Below are 16,067 nucleotides of genomic sequence, written 5' to 3'. Positions count from 1 at the left end.
TTAGTTTTTTTCATTTTTGGGGAATTTTTTCACAATTTAATTTATTATTTTTCCTTACATTTTTTCCACGTTTTTATGAATATTGTGTTTTTTTTTTTTTTTTTTTTTTTTTTTTCTTTGACACCGTGACCAGAGCAATATAATGTTATCATAGTAACGATGTACTGATCTGAGAAGGTGATCAGGTTTTTTTTTTTTTTTTTTTAGGAATTGATTATTTATATGATATGGCAGTATATTGCATTGCTATAAGCAAGCATTTTACTGCATGAAACTGAATCATTCAGTCTATTTTGTTGTGATTAGCCCTGTCTCTACTGTCTTTTTTTTTTTTTTTTTTTTTTTTTTCAGAGCTAAAATCCCGCTAAGATATTTAGTGTCCAATATTTTGACGGTTATTAGCTAGCAGCGCTGTCGCAGTAGCAAATAAGACTTGTTTCTCCATTCACAGATTCTGTAAATAGTTGACAGATGAACCATGGTGGGAAATGGCACCCTAATATTGGTGTAATGTGAAACATGCTGTAAAAGATGGACTTGGCCTATAACTAGATAAAAATCATTATAAATTGCCAAAATTTTTACTTGGTGCAATGATTTAAAGAGCTCAAACCAAATTAACTTGTGCTTTCTGTTATTTTCTTTTTCAGTGTATTTGACCCATTACCTTGACTTTGAAACGTTATGTAGTTTAACCATGCAGGTAAGTATTTAGTTGTGCTTTGCTTACTGCATTAACCTCTAAATGAAAAACATTGGGTTGAATTAATAAGTACGGGCTGTTCACTTAATAAAGTAAATGGTTATTAGCTAGAAGCTGCGTTTACTTTAAGCCCCCATTCACACTGGGGCGACGCTACTTCGCACCGCGACCTCCGAGGTCGCGGTGCGAGCAGCGCGCCGCGACCTAGGAGCGGCCGCCACGGACTTCGTAACATTGAAGTCTATGGCGGTCGCCTCCTGGTCGCCCCAAAGAAGCTCCGGACCCTTTTTCTGAGTCGGAGCGACTTGTGTCGCTCCTATCAGAACGGGTCCGCAGCTTCCCTATGGGAGGCGACCTGCGGCGACCTGTGAGGCGACCAGGTCGCCTCACAGGTCGCCCCAGTGTGAACGGGGGCTAAATAGCCAATAATGTGTGAGAGAAAAATATATCTATATATAAAAAAGTAAATAAAACACGATTGTTGTTGGCACATGATTAGGTATTTAAAGTGAACACAACTTTGCCTAAGTTCCTACATTCACTTTGCAAAGTAAACGTGTACTTTGTATGGTGAACAGCTTTGTTTTTTTTTTAAACAAATCAGCTGCAGCGTATTCCTACTGGGAAGAGCTGCTTTTCCTTTGTGAGGCAAAAATGGTATTCCCATGTCTGCCATCTTCAGATCTTACCATTCTGAGTCTCCAGTCTGTAGCTAAATTCTAGATCTTAACCAGATGGTGGTACAATCTTTCAAAGCCCAACTCTAGGAATTGTAAACCAAAAAAAAATCCATCTTTGCAGTGGGGTGCTCCTACACTGCATGGGCTAAATGCTTATTATGCCAAGGGGTTAAAATAGAGAACTTGCCTTGCACCCTGGCTGTGGCTCTTTCTTCCTCTGCCTGAAGCTCCAATCTGTGCATTGTCTTATAATGTACAATGCAGGTAAATTAACCCTGTAGACTGGTGACTGATAGTAGTGCTGGAGGGATGCTGCTGGAGTGAGGAATTAAGGTAAGTAGTTACACCTTATTTATGCACCCCTAGACATAACGAGCATTTAAAGTGGCTGTAAACCTCAGACAATAAATATAAACCGAGCATATCCTTCTATACCTAGCATATCCTTCTATACTGTGTATTCGTTTCAGTCCAGAACACTGAGTGTCATTTCTCTGCTGCCTCCTTCCTCTGCTATCAGCATGAGTCACTTCTGCAAAGATTTCCTTACACCAAGTGAGAAAAAGGTGACGGGAGGAAGCTCCGGCGCACAGCCTGTTTTTGACAGACTCAGCTATTTTCCTGTGTGAAAGGGGGGTGCTTTCCTCCAATAAGTTCTCAGAGCTGTTCTCACTGAGATCTGCAAAGTGTAACCTCATGCTCAAGTGTATGCTCACCCCCCCCCCCCGCTTTCTGAAAGTTCAGACGTGTTTTATAAATTCTGTACTTTGGTACTTTGATGGGCTGTATTATCGGCCTCCCCTGAAGAATGAGAATTTTCTCCAAAATGCAGTGAGCACCAAAGTCTCCTCCTTTCCTTGTGGAGAATTGGCAGCCCGACTATCTGAGCCGCCAGACCCTGGACCAGGGGGAATGGTCCCTGCACCCGGAGGTCTTCCAAATGCTGTGTGCGAAGTGGGGATCCCCGGATGTGGATCTGTTCGCGTCTTGGCTAAATCACAAGGTGGAAAGATTCGTGGAAAGAACGCGCGATCCGTGGGCGGACGCGTCGGATGCGTTGGTGGCCCTTTGGCATCAGTATCGTCTGGTGTATGCCTTTCCTCCGATTCAGTTGTTGTCCAGGTTCCTTCGCAGGTTAGCCTCGGAACCGCACTTGGTGATTCTGGTAGCGCCGGACTGGCCACGCCGGTCCTGGTACTCCGACGTTGTTCACCTGGCAGTAGAGCCTCCTTGACGGCTGCCACTGCGGGAAGATCTACTGTCTCAGGGACCCATCTTCAATCCTGCTTTACAGTCGCTGGCTTTAACGGCCTGGCTGTTTGAAAGCCAGGTCCTGAGATACAGGGGTGTCTCCCCAGAGGTCATTCCTACTCTAATCAAGGCTAGGAAAGCCTCATCTGGTAAAATCTATTACCGTACCTGAAAAGCTTCTTTCGCCTGGCGTGAGTCCAGGGGGTTCTCCCCTCGCTCGTACTCTGTTTCGAGAGTGTTGGCTTTCCTCCAGACTGGTGTGGCCCAGCACCTGGTGCTGGCCACGATAAAGGGCCAGGTATCTGCACTGGCTATTCTTTTCCAACGCCCTGTGGCGTCTCATTCCTTAATTCGCACCTTTATTCAAGGTGTGCGACATTTGGTCCCTACCCGGAGGGCGCCTTTACCTCCATGGGACTTGAACTTGGTTCTGTCCGTGTTAGTGTTCTCCCTTTGAAAACATCCGGGAGATATTGTTGCCTCTGCTGTCTAAGAAGGTTGCCTTTTTAGTGGCGATCACTTTGGCTCGCAGGGTATCGGAGTTGGCGGCGTTGTCTTGCCGCTCTCCTTACTTGGTGGTTCATAAGGATAAGGTGGTCTTGCGACCTAACTCTTCCTTTCTTCCTAAAGTGGTGTCTGATTTCCACCTAACTGGGGACATTGTGTTGCCTTCGCTCTGTGCGAAGCCCAAACATCCCAAGGAGGTTGCATTGCATTCCTTGGATGTTGTCAGGGCGATCAGGGTTTACCTGTCATCCACTGAATCCTTTCGGAAATCGGATTCCCTCTTTGTCCTTCCTGAGGGACCTCGGAAGGGCGTGGCTGCGTCTGCGGCGACCATTGCCAAATGGATCAGACAGACAATTGTACAGGCCTATGCTTTGAAGGAATGGGTTCCACCCTTCCCTGTTACGGCGCACTCTACCAGATCGATGAGTACGTTCTGGGCCTACCGGCATCAGGCTTCGGTGGCCCAGGTGTGCAAGGCTGCGACTTGGGTCGTTGGTGCACACCTTTTCCAAATTCTATGAGATTGATGTTCTGGCATCAGCTGATGCCTCCTTTTGGCCGCAAAGTTCTTAGTGCGGCAGTGCCATAGGGGACCCTTGTTTTTTGTGGGTCCCTGGCTGTTGGGGTGTTTATCCCCTGGGTATTTGTTTTCCTGGGTTGTTGCTCCTGTTGAGCCTCTTCTATTGCCCAGAAGGTTCTCTTACTGTGCGTGTAATGTCTCTGATGTGGGTACTGCGTTGCCTTTTCTACGGTTGCGTCTCCCACCCCTCATGTCTACACTGCTTTGGGACATCCCCATAGTGATGACTTAGAGGAGGCGGCGACTGTCGGAGGACGTAAGAGAACTGAATTTTTGTAAAATCTTACCTGTAAAATTCCTTTCTCTAAGTCCTCCGACAGTCGCCGACCCCACCCCTCTTCTGGGGTTTTTTCTTGTACACCTACTGCTATTCTACCAAACTGAGTTGGGAGGGATCACTGCAGGGGGGTATTGACCAGTGGGACAGCCCCCATGGTTGTCTATGCTAAATGCCTTTGTTCTTTTGACTAAGTCTTATGCCTAGCTACTTCTGCGGGGCGGAAGTCAATACCCAATTGTGATGACTTAGAGGAGGCGGCGACTGTCAGAGGACTCAGAGAAAGGAATTTTACGGTAAGATTTTACAAAAGTTCAGTTTTTTACGTTAGTCTAAATCTTGTTTAACCTCTAGCGATGTGATCACTTCCTTTCCTGCATTAAGAGGATCGTTCAGCAGCGTGGTAACACTTCTGGGGGTCCTTTTTGCTGTTTTTGGGGAATATTCCTTTGCTTTCATTGCTTTTCCTAATCAGTGGGGTGCTTCAGTGTAATCCTTATTGCGGTGGGTTCCCTGCGATCGCGAGTTAAAGGGCCAGTGCCAGGAAAGTTTTTTCATGGAGTCCCAGGACAGCAAATTCCCCCCTGCCTTGGTGGATGATTCAGGTACTCCTGAATCTTCTCCTTCTATTACTGCTGCACTTGTGACTTTAGCGTCCAAGGTGGATTTATTGATGTCAGAGCGGGCTTCTAGAAAAAGGCCTAGGTCTTCTCATTCCTCTGATTCTGAGTCTGATATGGTTGCCTTGGACAGTGTACCCCCTGAGGGGTCTGTTATCTCCATCAGATGGGGAGGCGGAGGATGAGGAGGCGGATGATGAGGCTGGGGATGATTCCCCCGACGGGACGGCCAGAGAACGCGCGGTTATGTCTGCGCTTATTGCCTCTGTCAAGGATACACTACATTTAGAAGATGAGCCCACCCCGCCGGGTAAGTGGTCTTCCTTTGGGACTCGCAGGACCCAGAAGGCAGGACAAGTGTTTCCTTGTCCCGCTGAGCTTCACGAAACAGTGAACGAACAATGGCGCAATTTAAAACGCTCCTTTGTGGTACCAAAACGGTTTCAGTTCCGTTATCCCTTTGCGACTCCTACGGATTCGCGCTGGACCGTGTCCCGTAAAGTGGATCACACTGTGTCCAGGTTGAACAAGGCCACTCTCATGCCCGCGGAGGTTTCTCCGGTGTTCAGGGACCTTACAGATAGGTGGGTGGAATCTCTTCCTCGCCATGCTTATATGGTGGTGGGTTTGTTGATGAAACTTATTTTCGCCTCTGTCATGGTGTCTCAGGCGGTGGCAGACTGGGTCAAGGTGCTTAGACACACCCTTGTGGCGGATTCCGCCCCTCCGACTACTTTGGAGATGGTGGATCAGATTATTCAGGCTGTTTTGTACCTGTGTGACGCGACCTTGGATGAGGCCCCTTTGGCTGCGTGGCTGTCACGGTGCTCATCCGTCGTTTGGTATGGCTGAAGAGCTGGTCGGCTGACCAGACTTCCAGAAAGACGTTGTCTGACATTCCTTATGCGGGGAATCGTCTCTTTGGGGACTCCCTGGATGAATTGGTTAAGGCGGTCACTGGGGGCAAGACCAGTCCGCCTCGATCAGAAGGGACGCCCTCACCCGTTCCAGGGGTGGGGTGGACGTCTGCTCGGTTTTCTCAAACCTTGGCTGCTCCGGATTCCGGACAGGTGGGTTCAGGAAATCATTCGATCAGGTTACAAGATCAAATTCCTTTCTCGTCCAGCGGACAGATTCTTTCCCTCATCTTCATTTGACCCCAGATCGTTTACGAGCTCTTCAACGGGCGGTTCAGGATCTTCTCGCCCAGGGGGTGATCGTCCTGGTTCCACTTCGGGACAGATTTTGGGGGTTTTATTCTAATCTGTTCACTGTGCCCAGAAATGAGGGCAAGGTGCGTCCGATTCTGGACTTGAAGGCTCTAAACCGCTTCGTGTGGGTTCAGGAATTCCGCATGGAATCCCTCCGTTCGGTGGTTGCCTCCCTGAGTCGGGGAGATTTCCTAGCTTCCATCGACCTCAAGGATGCGTATTTACACATCCCCATCTTCGAGGGTCGTCAGAGGTACCTCCGATTTGCAAGCGCAGAGGACCATTATCAATTTGTGGCGTTACCTTTCGGTCTCGCTTCGGCTCCAAGGGTTTTTACCAAAGTGCTGGCTCCTGTTCTGGCCCTGTTACGGGCACAGGGGATTGCGATCTTGGGATATCTGGACGATCTCCTGTTAAGATCGAGTGCCAGCCCGAGTCTGTTGCGCGATCTGTCGACTACCGTTCAGACGCTCCAGTTCGGATGGACCATCAACGTTCAGAAGTCGACCTTGTCCCCTTCTGTTCGCCTCCTTTACTTGGGAATGGTCCTGGACTCTGCCCAGGCAAAAGTCTTTCTGCCGGAGGACAAGCTCTGGACTCTTCAGGACGAGGTCACGTCCCTCAGGGACAACCAATCCTCATCGTTCAGGACCTGCATGCGGTCCCTGGGGTTGATGGTATTGGCATTCGATGCGATACCGTTTGCTCAGTTCCACACGCGATCTCTCCAAGCGGAGATCCTAGCCAGGTGGGACTGGTATCCTCAATCCTTGAAAAGGAGGATATCTGAGTCGCCACGTCAGAGAGGATCTTCTGTGGTGGCTCCAGTCTCCGGCTCTGATGGGAGGGAAAATCCTTCCGCCCGTTGTTGTGGAAGGTGATCTCCACGGACGCCAGCCTGTTGGGCTGGGGTGGCATTCTGTCTGCCCAGGGCACTTGGTCGGAGGAGGAATCCTCCCTGCCGATAAACATCTTGGAACTGCGAGCGATCAGACTGTGCTTGCTCCGTTGGTCGGATCAGCTTCGGGGCCGCCTTGTGCTGGTGCAGATGGACAACGCCACTGCGGTGGCTTACATCAATCACCAAGGGGGCACAAGGAGTGCCCGGGTGGCCCAGGAAGTGACCAAAATTCTGTCTTGGGCCGAGACACACGTCCCGGCGATTTCGGCAGTTCACATTCCGAGTGTGGCGAATTGGCAGGCCGATTATCTGAGCCGCCAGACCCTGGACCAGGGGGAATGGTCCCTCCACCCGGAGGTGTTCCAGATGCTGTGTGCACGGTGGGGATCCCCAGATGTGTATCTGTTCGCATCTCGGCTAAACAACAAGGTTCGTGGTAAGAACGCGCGATCCTCTGGCAGCCACCTCGGACGCGTTTTAGTGGTGCCGTGGAATCAGTATCGTCTGATTTATGCCTTTCCACCGATTCAGTTGTCCAGGTTCCTTCACAGGTTGGTCTCGGGAACCGAAGTTGGTGATTCTGGTGGCACCAGACTGGCCGTGCCAGTCTTGGTACGTGGACATCATACAACTGGTCGTTGAGCCTCCATGGAGGCTCCCGTTACGAGACGATCTGCTGTCTCAGGGGCCGATATTCCATCCTGCTTTACGGTCGCTGGCTTTAACGGCGTGGCTGTTGAAAGCCAGGTCTTGAGATCGGGGTCTCTCGTCGGCGGTCATTCCTACCTTGCTCAAGGCTAGGAAGGCCTCGTCTGGTAAGACTTCCAGGTACGGTAGTAGATCTTATTTTGCCTGGTGTGACTCCAGGGGCATCCATCCTCGCTCCTTTTCGGTGGCAAGGGTGTTGGCCTTCCTACAATCCGGTGTGGATCAGCGTCTGGCGCTGACCACGATTAAGGGTCAGTTATCTGCACTGGCAATCCTTTTCCAGCACCCCCTTGGTGGCGAATTCTTTGATACGCACCTTTATTCAAGGTGTGCGACATTTGGCTCCTCCTCGGAGAGCACCTTTGCCTCCTTGGGACTTGAATTTGATCCTGTCCGTTTTGCAACGTCCTCCTTTTGAGAACATCAGGGTGATTCCTCTGCCTGTGCTGTCACGGAAGGTTGCTTTTCTGGTGGCGATCACATCTGCTCGCAGAGTGTCAGAGTTGGCGGCCCTATCTTGCCACTCCCCTTACCTGGTTGTTCATAGAGATAAGGTGGTCTTGCGACCTAACCAATCTTTCCTTCCTAAGGTGGTTTCCGATGTTCACCTTAACGAGGATATGGTCTTAGGCTGGCCATACATGATGCAACAATTTTTTCTTTTCTGTCAGATTTTCTTGAAATTTACCTTCAAGTATGTAGTACGAAGGCCTGCCTAATTGGATACAAGTGAATGTGTTGTTTAGCTTTGACCTCACATTATGTGGTTTGTGGTAGATCTGACAGAAAATTGTAAAACAAAAGTTGAACATGTATGGCCAGCCCTACCTTCGCTGTGTGCGAATCCTAAGCATCCTAAGGAGTTGGCCTTTCATTCCTTGGATGTAGTCCGGGCTATCAGGGTTTACCTGTCATCCACGGAATCCTTCAGAAAGTTGGATTCTCTTTTTGTCCTTCCTGAGGGTCCTCGGAAGGGTATGGCTGCGTCTGAGGCAACCATTTCGACATGGATCAGACAGACGATTGTACAGGCCTATTCGATTAAGGAACGGGGACCTCCCTTCCCTGTCAAGGCGCACTCTACCAGAGGGTGAGTGCGTCATGGGCTTTCCGACACCAGGCTTCATGGCCCAGGTGTTTAAGGCGTGGACTTGGTCGTCCGTGCACACTTTTTCAAAATTTTACAAACTGGATGTTTTGGCATCAGCAGATGCCTCCTTTGGCCACAAAGTTCTGTGTGCGGCAGTTTCTTGAAGGGGCCCTGGCATTTGCTGGTCCCCGACTGTTGGGGTTGCTCCCCCTTTTTGTTTTTTTGATTTCCTGGGTTGTGTTTGCTCCTGTTGAGCTTTTCTGTTACCCATAGGTTTTACCTTTCTGTTCTGATAAGGTTCCTTTCTCTGACCTGGGTGCTGCGTTGCCTTTGTGACGGTTGCGCTTCCCACCCCTCATGTCTACACTGCTTTGGGACATCCCATTGGTGAAGACTATATGAGGGGCGGCGACTGTCGGACGTAAGAGAAAACTGAATTTTTGTAAAATCTTACCGTAAAATTCCTTTCTCTGAGTCCTCTGACAGTCGCCTCCCCCACCCCTCTTGTGGGGTTTTTTGGACTTTAACTACTTGCTACCAAACTGAGTTGGGAATGCTGATAGCAGGGGGGTATTGAACCAGAGGGACAGCCCCCCTACAGGTGTGTCTATGTAAATTACTTTTTTTAACAAGTCTTATGCCTAGCTGGCTCCTATGGATAAGAGGTCAATACCCATTGGTGAAGACTATATGAGGGGCGGTGACTGTCAGGACTCAGAGAAAGGAATGTTACGGTAAGATTTTACAAAAATTCAGTTTTTTCCCACCCCTTATGTTTGACACTGCTTAACCACTTAAGCCCCAGAAGATTTTACCCCCTTCCTGACCAGGCCCTATTTTGTGATTCGGCACTGTGTGAATTTAATGGACAATTGCGCGGTCGTGCGACACTGTACCTAAACGAATTAGACGTCCTTTTTTTTCCCACAAACAGATCATTCTTTTGGTGGTATTTGATCACCTGTGTTTTTTTTTTTTTTTTTTTTTTATCATGCGCTATAAACAAAAAAAGAGCGTCAATTTTGCAAAATTAACAATATTTTTCACATTTTTTTTTTATATGAAATTCCCCCAAAAAAAAATGTAAAAATCAAAATTTTTTAACCTTTTCGGCCAATTTGTTTTATGCTACATATGTTTGGTAAAAAAAATCGCAAAAAGCGTATTTTGATTGGTTTGCGCAAAAGTTATTGTGTTTACTAACAAAGGGAAAGATTTTTGTCATTTTTGTTGTTTTTTTAACGCGTAATGGCTTTTTTTTTTTTTTTTTCTCCTTTTCGCCTTTCTCCCAGTGTTACGGACTATTGCGAGTGTCACGCACTCCCTAGACCCTCACAGGCTAGCGACGTAGTACTAGGTCGCTCTGCCTGTGAGGGGCTGACCACCGACGTAAATAGTCATGCGGCGGTTGGCAAGTGGTTAAGGACGTCCCAACAGTCAAGATTCTGGAGCTGTGTCAGTCAATGAACGAAAGAGAAAATTGGATTTTTGTCTTACCGTAAAATCCTTTTCTGTGATGTTCATTGACGGACACAGCACCCGCCCCTCTATTGAGTTGGGTTATATTTTTTCTGACACTGCTTGCAACAAAATCCCATAGTGCCTATAGCAGAAAGTGGATTTGTATCCCTTGGGACTGCCCCATGGGCTTGGTAAAGCTTTTTCCTGCCTAGTGTCCTACTCCTGTAGGTGGCAGCATAACCAAGTGGTCAAGAAGCTTCTGGAGCTGTGTCCGTCAATGAGAACATCAGAGAAAATAATTTTACCGTAAGACAAATATCCAAATTTTTTTCTATACAGTAATCCAGAACAATTACACCAAAGGGGAATTACAATGATACTGAGAATTCTTAAATACTGAGAAATAATTTTACGGCAAAACAAAAATCCTGATTTTTTTCAAAAATAAGTCCAGTGAGTTTTTTGAAAATAACATGGCTTTTAAATAAAAATCCTTAAACTTCATGAATTGAGCCAGTGATTGTAGAGAACTGTAATTGACATCTTATACTAATCACTTCATCTCTCCTTCAATAATTGTGCTAAAACTATTAAGCAAAAGCATTATAATCTCCATTGAATATTGACACCTATTTTATTCTAAAAGCTCCACAGCAAACCTGTATGAAGATGAACTATGGATACCCCTGCTTTCATCTTCTGTAAGTGGAAGAGTCGCTTCTGGCCTGCAAAGGTGAGTAGGAGGTTAAAGTGTAACGCCTGTTTTGTTTTTCCTTCATGGCTAATTTGTGTAATTCCTGCAGTGAGCCCACGTTCACATTGGTCCGATTTTGAAAAGTCAAATCTCATGTCAACCCGGATCCAATTGCCAGCAGTATCACTATCTGAATCGGTGTGACGCCGACTTTGCCACGCTGATTCCCAAAAGTAGTTCCTGCACTACTTTTTGGTGACTTTGGGGGCGATTGCAAAAGACATCTGTGCAGGAACCTGCACAGATGTCTGTGAAATCGCCCCTGACACCGGACTAAAAAAGCTGGTTTTAAATCACACTTTTGAAATCACTTTTATTTTATAAATAGTCAATAAAATCCCAATGACATGAACACATCAGAGGGAAAAACTGAGTGTGTTTCACACTGAAACAAGATAGATTTTTATTTTTTTATTTAAAGATGTATCACAGGTGCAATAAAAAGACAACTTTGCATAACATACAATCAATCTCCAGCGTATAAAGCACAACCAAAACTTTGTGCTGTATTGCGAAAGACTGAGACAAGCACAAAGTGCAATAAGAAAAACAAAACAATTGTACATAAATGTAAAGAATCCTTCATTCAGGTTGTATTGAAGGCAGGCTACATCTTCCACGTCATAGAGGGAGGTCTAAAGCGGGGTGGGTAACACATGTCTGTGCACACCATTTTTATTTATTTTTTTTTTTTTTAAATAGAGAAGAGGGAGGAGAAGAGAAAAGAAAATAAATGGGTGGTGGGGAGGGGGTTGGGGATGAGGTCACCCCCAGGGAACCTGGGTCAACAGCACCAGTTAGGCAGTGGAGATCATAGACAATGAATCTTAATTATGTGTATTGGAGGAATTTGTTCGAGTAGAGGTCCCAATAATACCATCTGGACTTATGTTCCTCTGAATTGTCCTGTAAAGTGGAGGTCAGATCTTCCATTTGTTCAGTGTCCTTCACTCTTGTGAGCCATTGGGCCACCTTTAGTGCAGACTGGCAATAGTCTGTTTTGCAAAAGGGATACCTTTTAAAAAAAGTCTTTTGGCTTTTGTTATAGTTGATCCACGCCTTACTTGGCTAACAAGACTCCCAACATTAGGCAATCGCAAGAAAACTGGCTCTTGATCCTGGCGATCTCTCTCTCTCTGTGTGCCTGCCTGTGTTTGTCTGCCTGCCTGTGTGTGTGTGTGTGTGTGTGTGTGTGTGTCTCTCTTGCTGTCTGTCTGGCTCTCTCTTTTTCTCTCTGGCTCTCTTTTTCTCTCTGGCTCTCTTTTTCTCTCTGGCTCTCTCTCGGCTGCTCACTCTTCTATTCATCCTGCATCTGTTTTTTGTTTGTTTTTTTTTTTTGTCAGTTTTTCCACCAAATGCATCTCTCTGCCTCCCTCTATTTCCTGCCAACATAATTTCCTATTTAACAAGTACTTTCAAATACAAGTACTAGCTAAACCAAATTGTTATTTACATTGTTACTAAAGCCAGGACCCTGCATTCACTATAGTACAGTACACAGAACACGGAAATGCAATCGTTTTAGTAAATACCTTTTACCATCAGCAGTTAGAGAAGTCTCGTGACTTCTATCAGTGTCTGGTTAAAGCTTGTAGGAGGAGTTTTCATTCTACTCTGTCCTATGAGGCTGCATGACCCCTGACCCTCTGTCTGGACAGTTCTGATTGGCCCTGTGGTGATCACATACACGCTCCCAAGAGAAAAAAAAATCTAGCAATATACACCAAACTCAGCATGTGTAGCTAGCTTGCCCTCTAGGCTCTCTTCTATCAGCAAATTGAGGACTGTGGAAGGAGTGGTTCAGAGAAGACAGGATCAAACAGCCTTTTTTTACAAAATGCAAAGGATTAACCCCTTAGGTTGCACAGTAAGTATAACAAGCATGCTTTACGGCATATACAGACTGATTTTACTGTTGTGGGTTTAGTAACACTTTCAATAAAGGAATCTCAGCGACTTACTAAAATGATTAATCCTTCAACTTCCAAATCTTATCTAAAAGGGACATGAATTTTACATCACAGGAGAATTAATTCTTAGACCATTGGGTTATGCCCCACCCCTAGGTGATTAGATCCTGGCAATTAGCAAATCTTGACTCAGCCTTGCATAACCCCTCCCACTCCCAGCTTTGCCTCAGTATTTCCACGTGTGTGTGTGTGTGTGTGTGTGTGTGTGTGTGTGTGTGTGTGTGTGTGTATTGCCTCTGTTTAGGGGTCCTTGGTGTATTCCCATCCTTTGACTGTGTGAAGCTAGGTTACAGTTTGATGGTTCCCCGCTGCGCCTGGGAGCACTGTGTGTGTGTGTGTGTGTGTGTGCAGTTGGTATGGTGTCGCCAGAGGGCGCCTTGGTGCTGTCTAGTCGGTCAGTAGGTGCTAGGCATGTGTGCTGCCCTGCCAATGGCAAGAGAGGGCCTCTTGTGTTCTGCACGCTCCCGCAGGAGCAGCCCATCTATCTGTACTACTATGAAACGCAACTGGTATAGCAGACTGCATAGGTGTGGGCTCAGTTTTGGTTGTGCCCCATTCTGCCTGGGACATGCTATATTCAACCTCCTTCAGCTCTCCGTGGGCCCTCCCAAATTGTTCCGCTTTTCTTTCCCAAGCACTCTATCCTGCCCGACAGCAATTGACACGCAGGTCCCAAAGGATAAGAGATTTTAAAATCTGTGATCTGCACCATGCTAAAGGCCACCGCACATGGAAAGCATACTTGGTTTGGTGTGAAGACATGAAGGTTTTTTTTATGTCAATGCAGTCTAAGCATTAGGATAAAAAGCCTTCTGTGTGCAGCCACCCCCCTAATATTTACCTGAGCCGATCACGTTCCAGAGATCTTGCAGGAGTGTCTCGGGATTCTCCCTCCTTATTGGCTAAAATGGCAGTGTGGTGCCGGCAGTGCGTCGCCATTGGCTATCGCTGCTGTCAATCCAATTCATTGAGCCAATGAGGAGAGAGAGAGGATGGGGCCGGGCCATAGCTCCATGTCTGAGTGGACACAGGGAGCTGTGACTGCTCTGGTGCTCCCATAGTAAGCTGCTTGCTGTGGGGGCACCCAACAGGAGGGAGGGGCCAGGAGCACCAAAGAGGGACTAGAGAAGGAGGATTTAGGCTGCTCTGTGCAAAACCACTGAAAAAAAGAGACTTTACAATCACTTTAAAGCGGTTGTAAACCCAAAAACCGCAAAAAAAAAAAAAAAAACCTGCAAGACCAAAGCTCATTATGTATTACTTACCTTAGAAAGAAGCCCCGACACGGACCCCCGGACATCGCTGCGGGCGCTGCCATGATCCCTCGGCATCTCTTACGGGTTTGGCGGCTCCGTCGCTGTGATTGGCCGGAGCCGCGATGACGTCACTCCTTTGCATGCGCGCGGGAGTAATTTTCCGGCAAGCAAAACTGAAGGTCCCCCCGGACCTTCAGAGCGCATGCGCCGCTCGCGTGAACGGCTGCATGCACTGCAAATATCTCCTAAACCGTGCCGGTTTAGGAGATATTAATTGTACCTACAGGTAAGCCTTATTATAGGCTTACCTGTAGGTAAAAGTGTAAAAAAGTGGGATACTACCGCTTTAAACACAGAATGTACTATGTGGGATGGGTTTTATCTTTTCTTCAGTCAGGCTTGGATAAATCCTTGGCTCTAAGCACAATTAAGGGTGTCTAATCTCCTCCTTCCCTGAACAAGCTTGTTTTGCAACCTTGAGCCTCTGTTCTGACCAAGGTGGTCTCGGCATTTCACCTAAATTGGGACATAGTGTTATCTTCCCTTTGTCTGGCTCCTAAGCATCCTAAGGAAATTGCGCCCCACTGTCTTGAGTCTAGAGAAATGCCAGTCTATCTTTCAGCCACGTCCTTGATTTGCTAATCTGATGCACTTTTTGTATTGCCTGAGGGCTCCTGAAATCCACTATTTCCAGATGTACGACCTACAGAGGAATGATTCTCCTGTTGGTGCTTTGTGGCTTTACAGCATCAGATCTAGGTTCCTGCCACCTGGTCTGCTATGCATTTGACAAGTTATATCAAGTGGTTCAGGCCTTGGACGGAAAGTCCTCCTGGCAACCCTTTATTTGGCCTTGACTGTTAGTATTATTTTCAGCATGTTGGCCATTGTTTGCTGTTTTAGGCCCTTAATGGGATTGCTTTTGGATGTCTCAATTGCCTAAAAATTAATTATCCTGTTTCTTGTGATATAGATAAACTTACATAGTTGGTAAGGTTGATTAAAGACATCAGAACATCCAGTTTCAGTAAATTGCGCTTGCTAAGATGCCCATCTAAAAGTGTTTTTTAAATTAGCGACACTACCTTCTGACACCACCAATTGTGGAAGGGAGTTCCACATCCTTACCACTCTAACACTAAAGAACCAAATATACAGTTTAAAGAACAACTGCAGTCTGCTCACATAATTTGTTATAAAAACATATTTGCCATCCTGAAGCTTCCCTCCAACCTTTTTGCATCATATGCTGCAGAAATCTCCCTCCACTAAGGCTGTGTGTGTGTGTGTGTGTGTGTATGTATGTGTGTGTGTGTGTGTGTGTGTGTGTGTGTGTATATATATATATATATATATATAATGTATGTACAGTGCTTTGCGAAGTCTTGGGCCCCCTTGAACTTTTCGACCTTTTGCCACATTTCAGACTTCAAACATAAAGAAATAAAACTGTCATTTTTTTGTGAAGAATCAACAAGTGGGACACAATCATGAAGTGGAACGAAATTTATTGGATATTTCAAACTTTTTTAACAAACTGAAAAATTGGGCGTGCAAAATTATTCAGCCCCCTTAAGTTAATACTTTGTAGCGCCACCTTTTGCTGCGATTACAGCTGTAAGTCGCTTGGGGTATGTCTCTATCAGTTTTGCACATCGAGAGACTGAAATTTTTGCCCATTCCTCCTTGCAAAACAGCTCGAGCTCAGTGAGGTTGGATGGAGAGCATTTGTGAACAGCAGTTTTCAGTTCTTTCCACAGATTCTCGATTGGATTCAGGTCTGGACTTTGACTTGGCCATTCTAACACCTGGATATATTTGTGAACCATTCCATTGTAGATTTTGCTTTGTTTTGGATCATTGTCTTGCTGGAAGACAAATCTCCGTCCCAGTCTCAGGTCTTTTGCAGACTCCATCAGGTTTTCTTCCAGAATGGTCCTGTATTTGGCTCCATCCATCTTCCCATCAATTTTAACCATCTTCCCTGTCCCTGCTGAAGAAAAGCAGGCCCAAACCATGATGCTGCCACCACCATGTTTGACAGTGGGGATGGTGTGTTCAGGGTGATGAGCTGTGTTGCTTTTACACCAAACAT

General features: G+C 46.5%; 1 protein-coding gene across 1 annotated transcript in view; it reads left to right on the top strand.

Annotated features, from left to right (window-relative positions):
• Positions 1-647: 647 nt before the first annotated feature.
• Positions 648-16,067, top strand: part of PWWP3A (PWWP domain containing 3A, DNA repair factor) — a gene marked incomplete at its 3' end in the record, with an annotated part of 223,337 nt that continues 207,917 nt past the window's right edge. Inside the window, exons 1-2 of the mRNA XM_082248367.1 lie at positions 648-703; positions 10,639-10,725. Coding sequence (XP_082104493.1) covers positions 10,669-10,725 — 57 coding nt within the window. The 5' untranslated portion in view covers positions 648-703; positions 10,639-10,668. The remainder of the gene's footprint in view (positions 704-10,638; positions 10,726-16,067) is intronic.

Source organism: Pelophylax lessonae, assembly GCF_965119305.1.
Source record: "Pelophylax lessonae genome assembly, chromosome: 1".
Lineage (NCBI taxonomy): Eukaryota > Metazoa > Chordata > Amphibia > Anura > Ranidae > Pelophylax > Pelophylax lessonae.
Note: the sequence above shows the minus strand (reverse complement) of the source record. Positions and strands in the feature narration are given on the sequence as shown.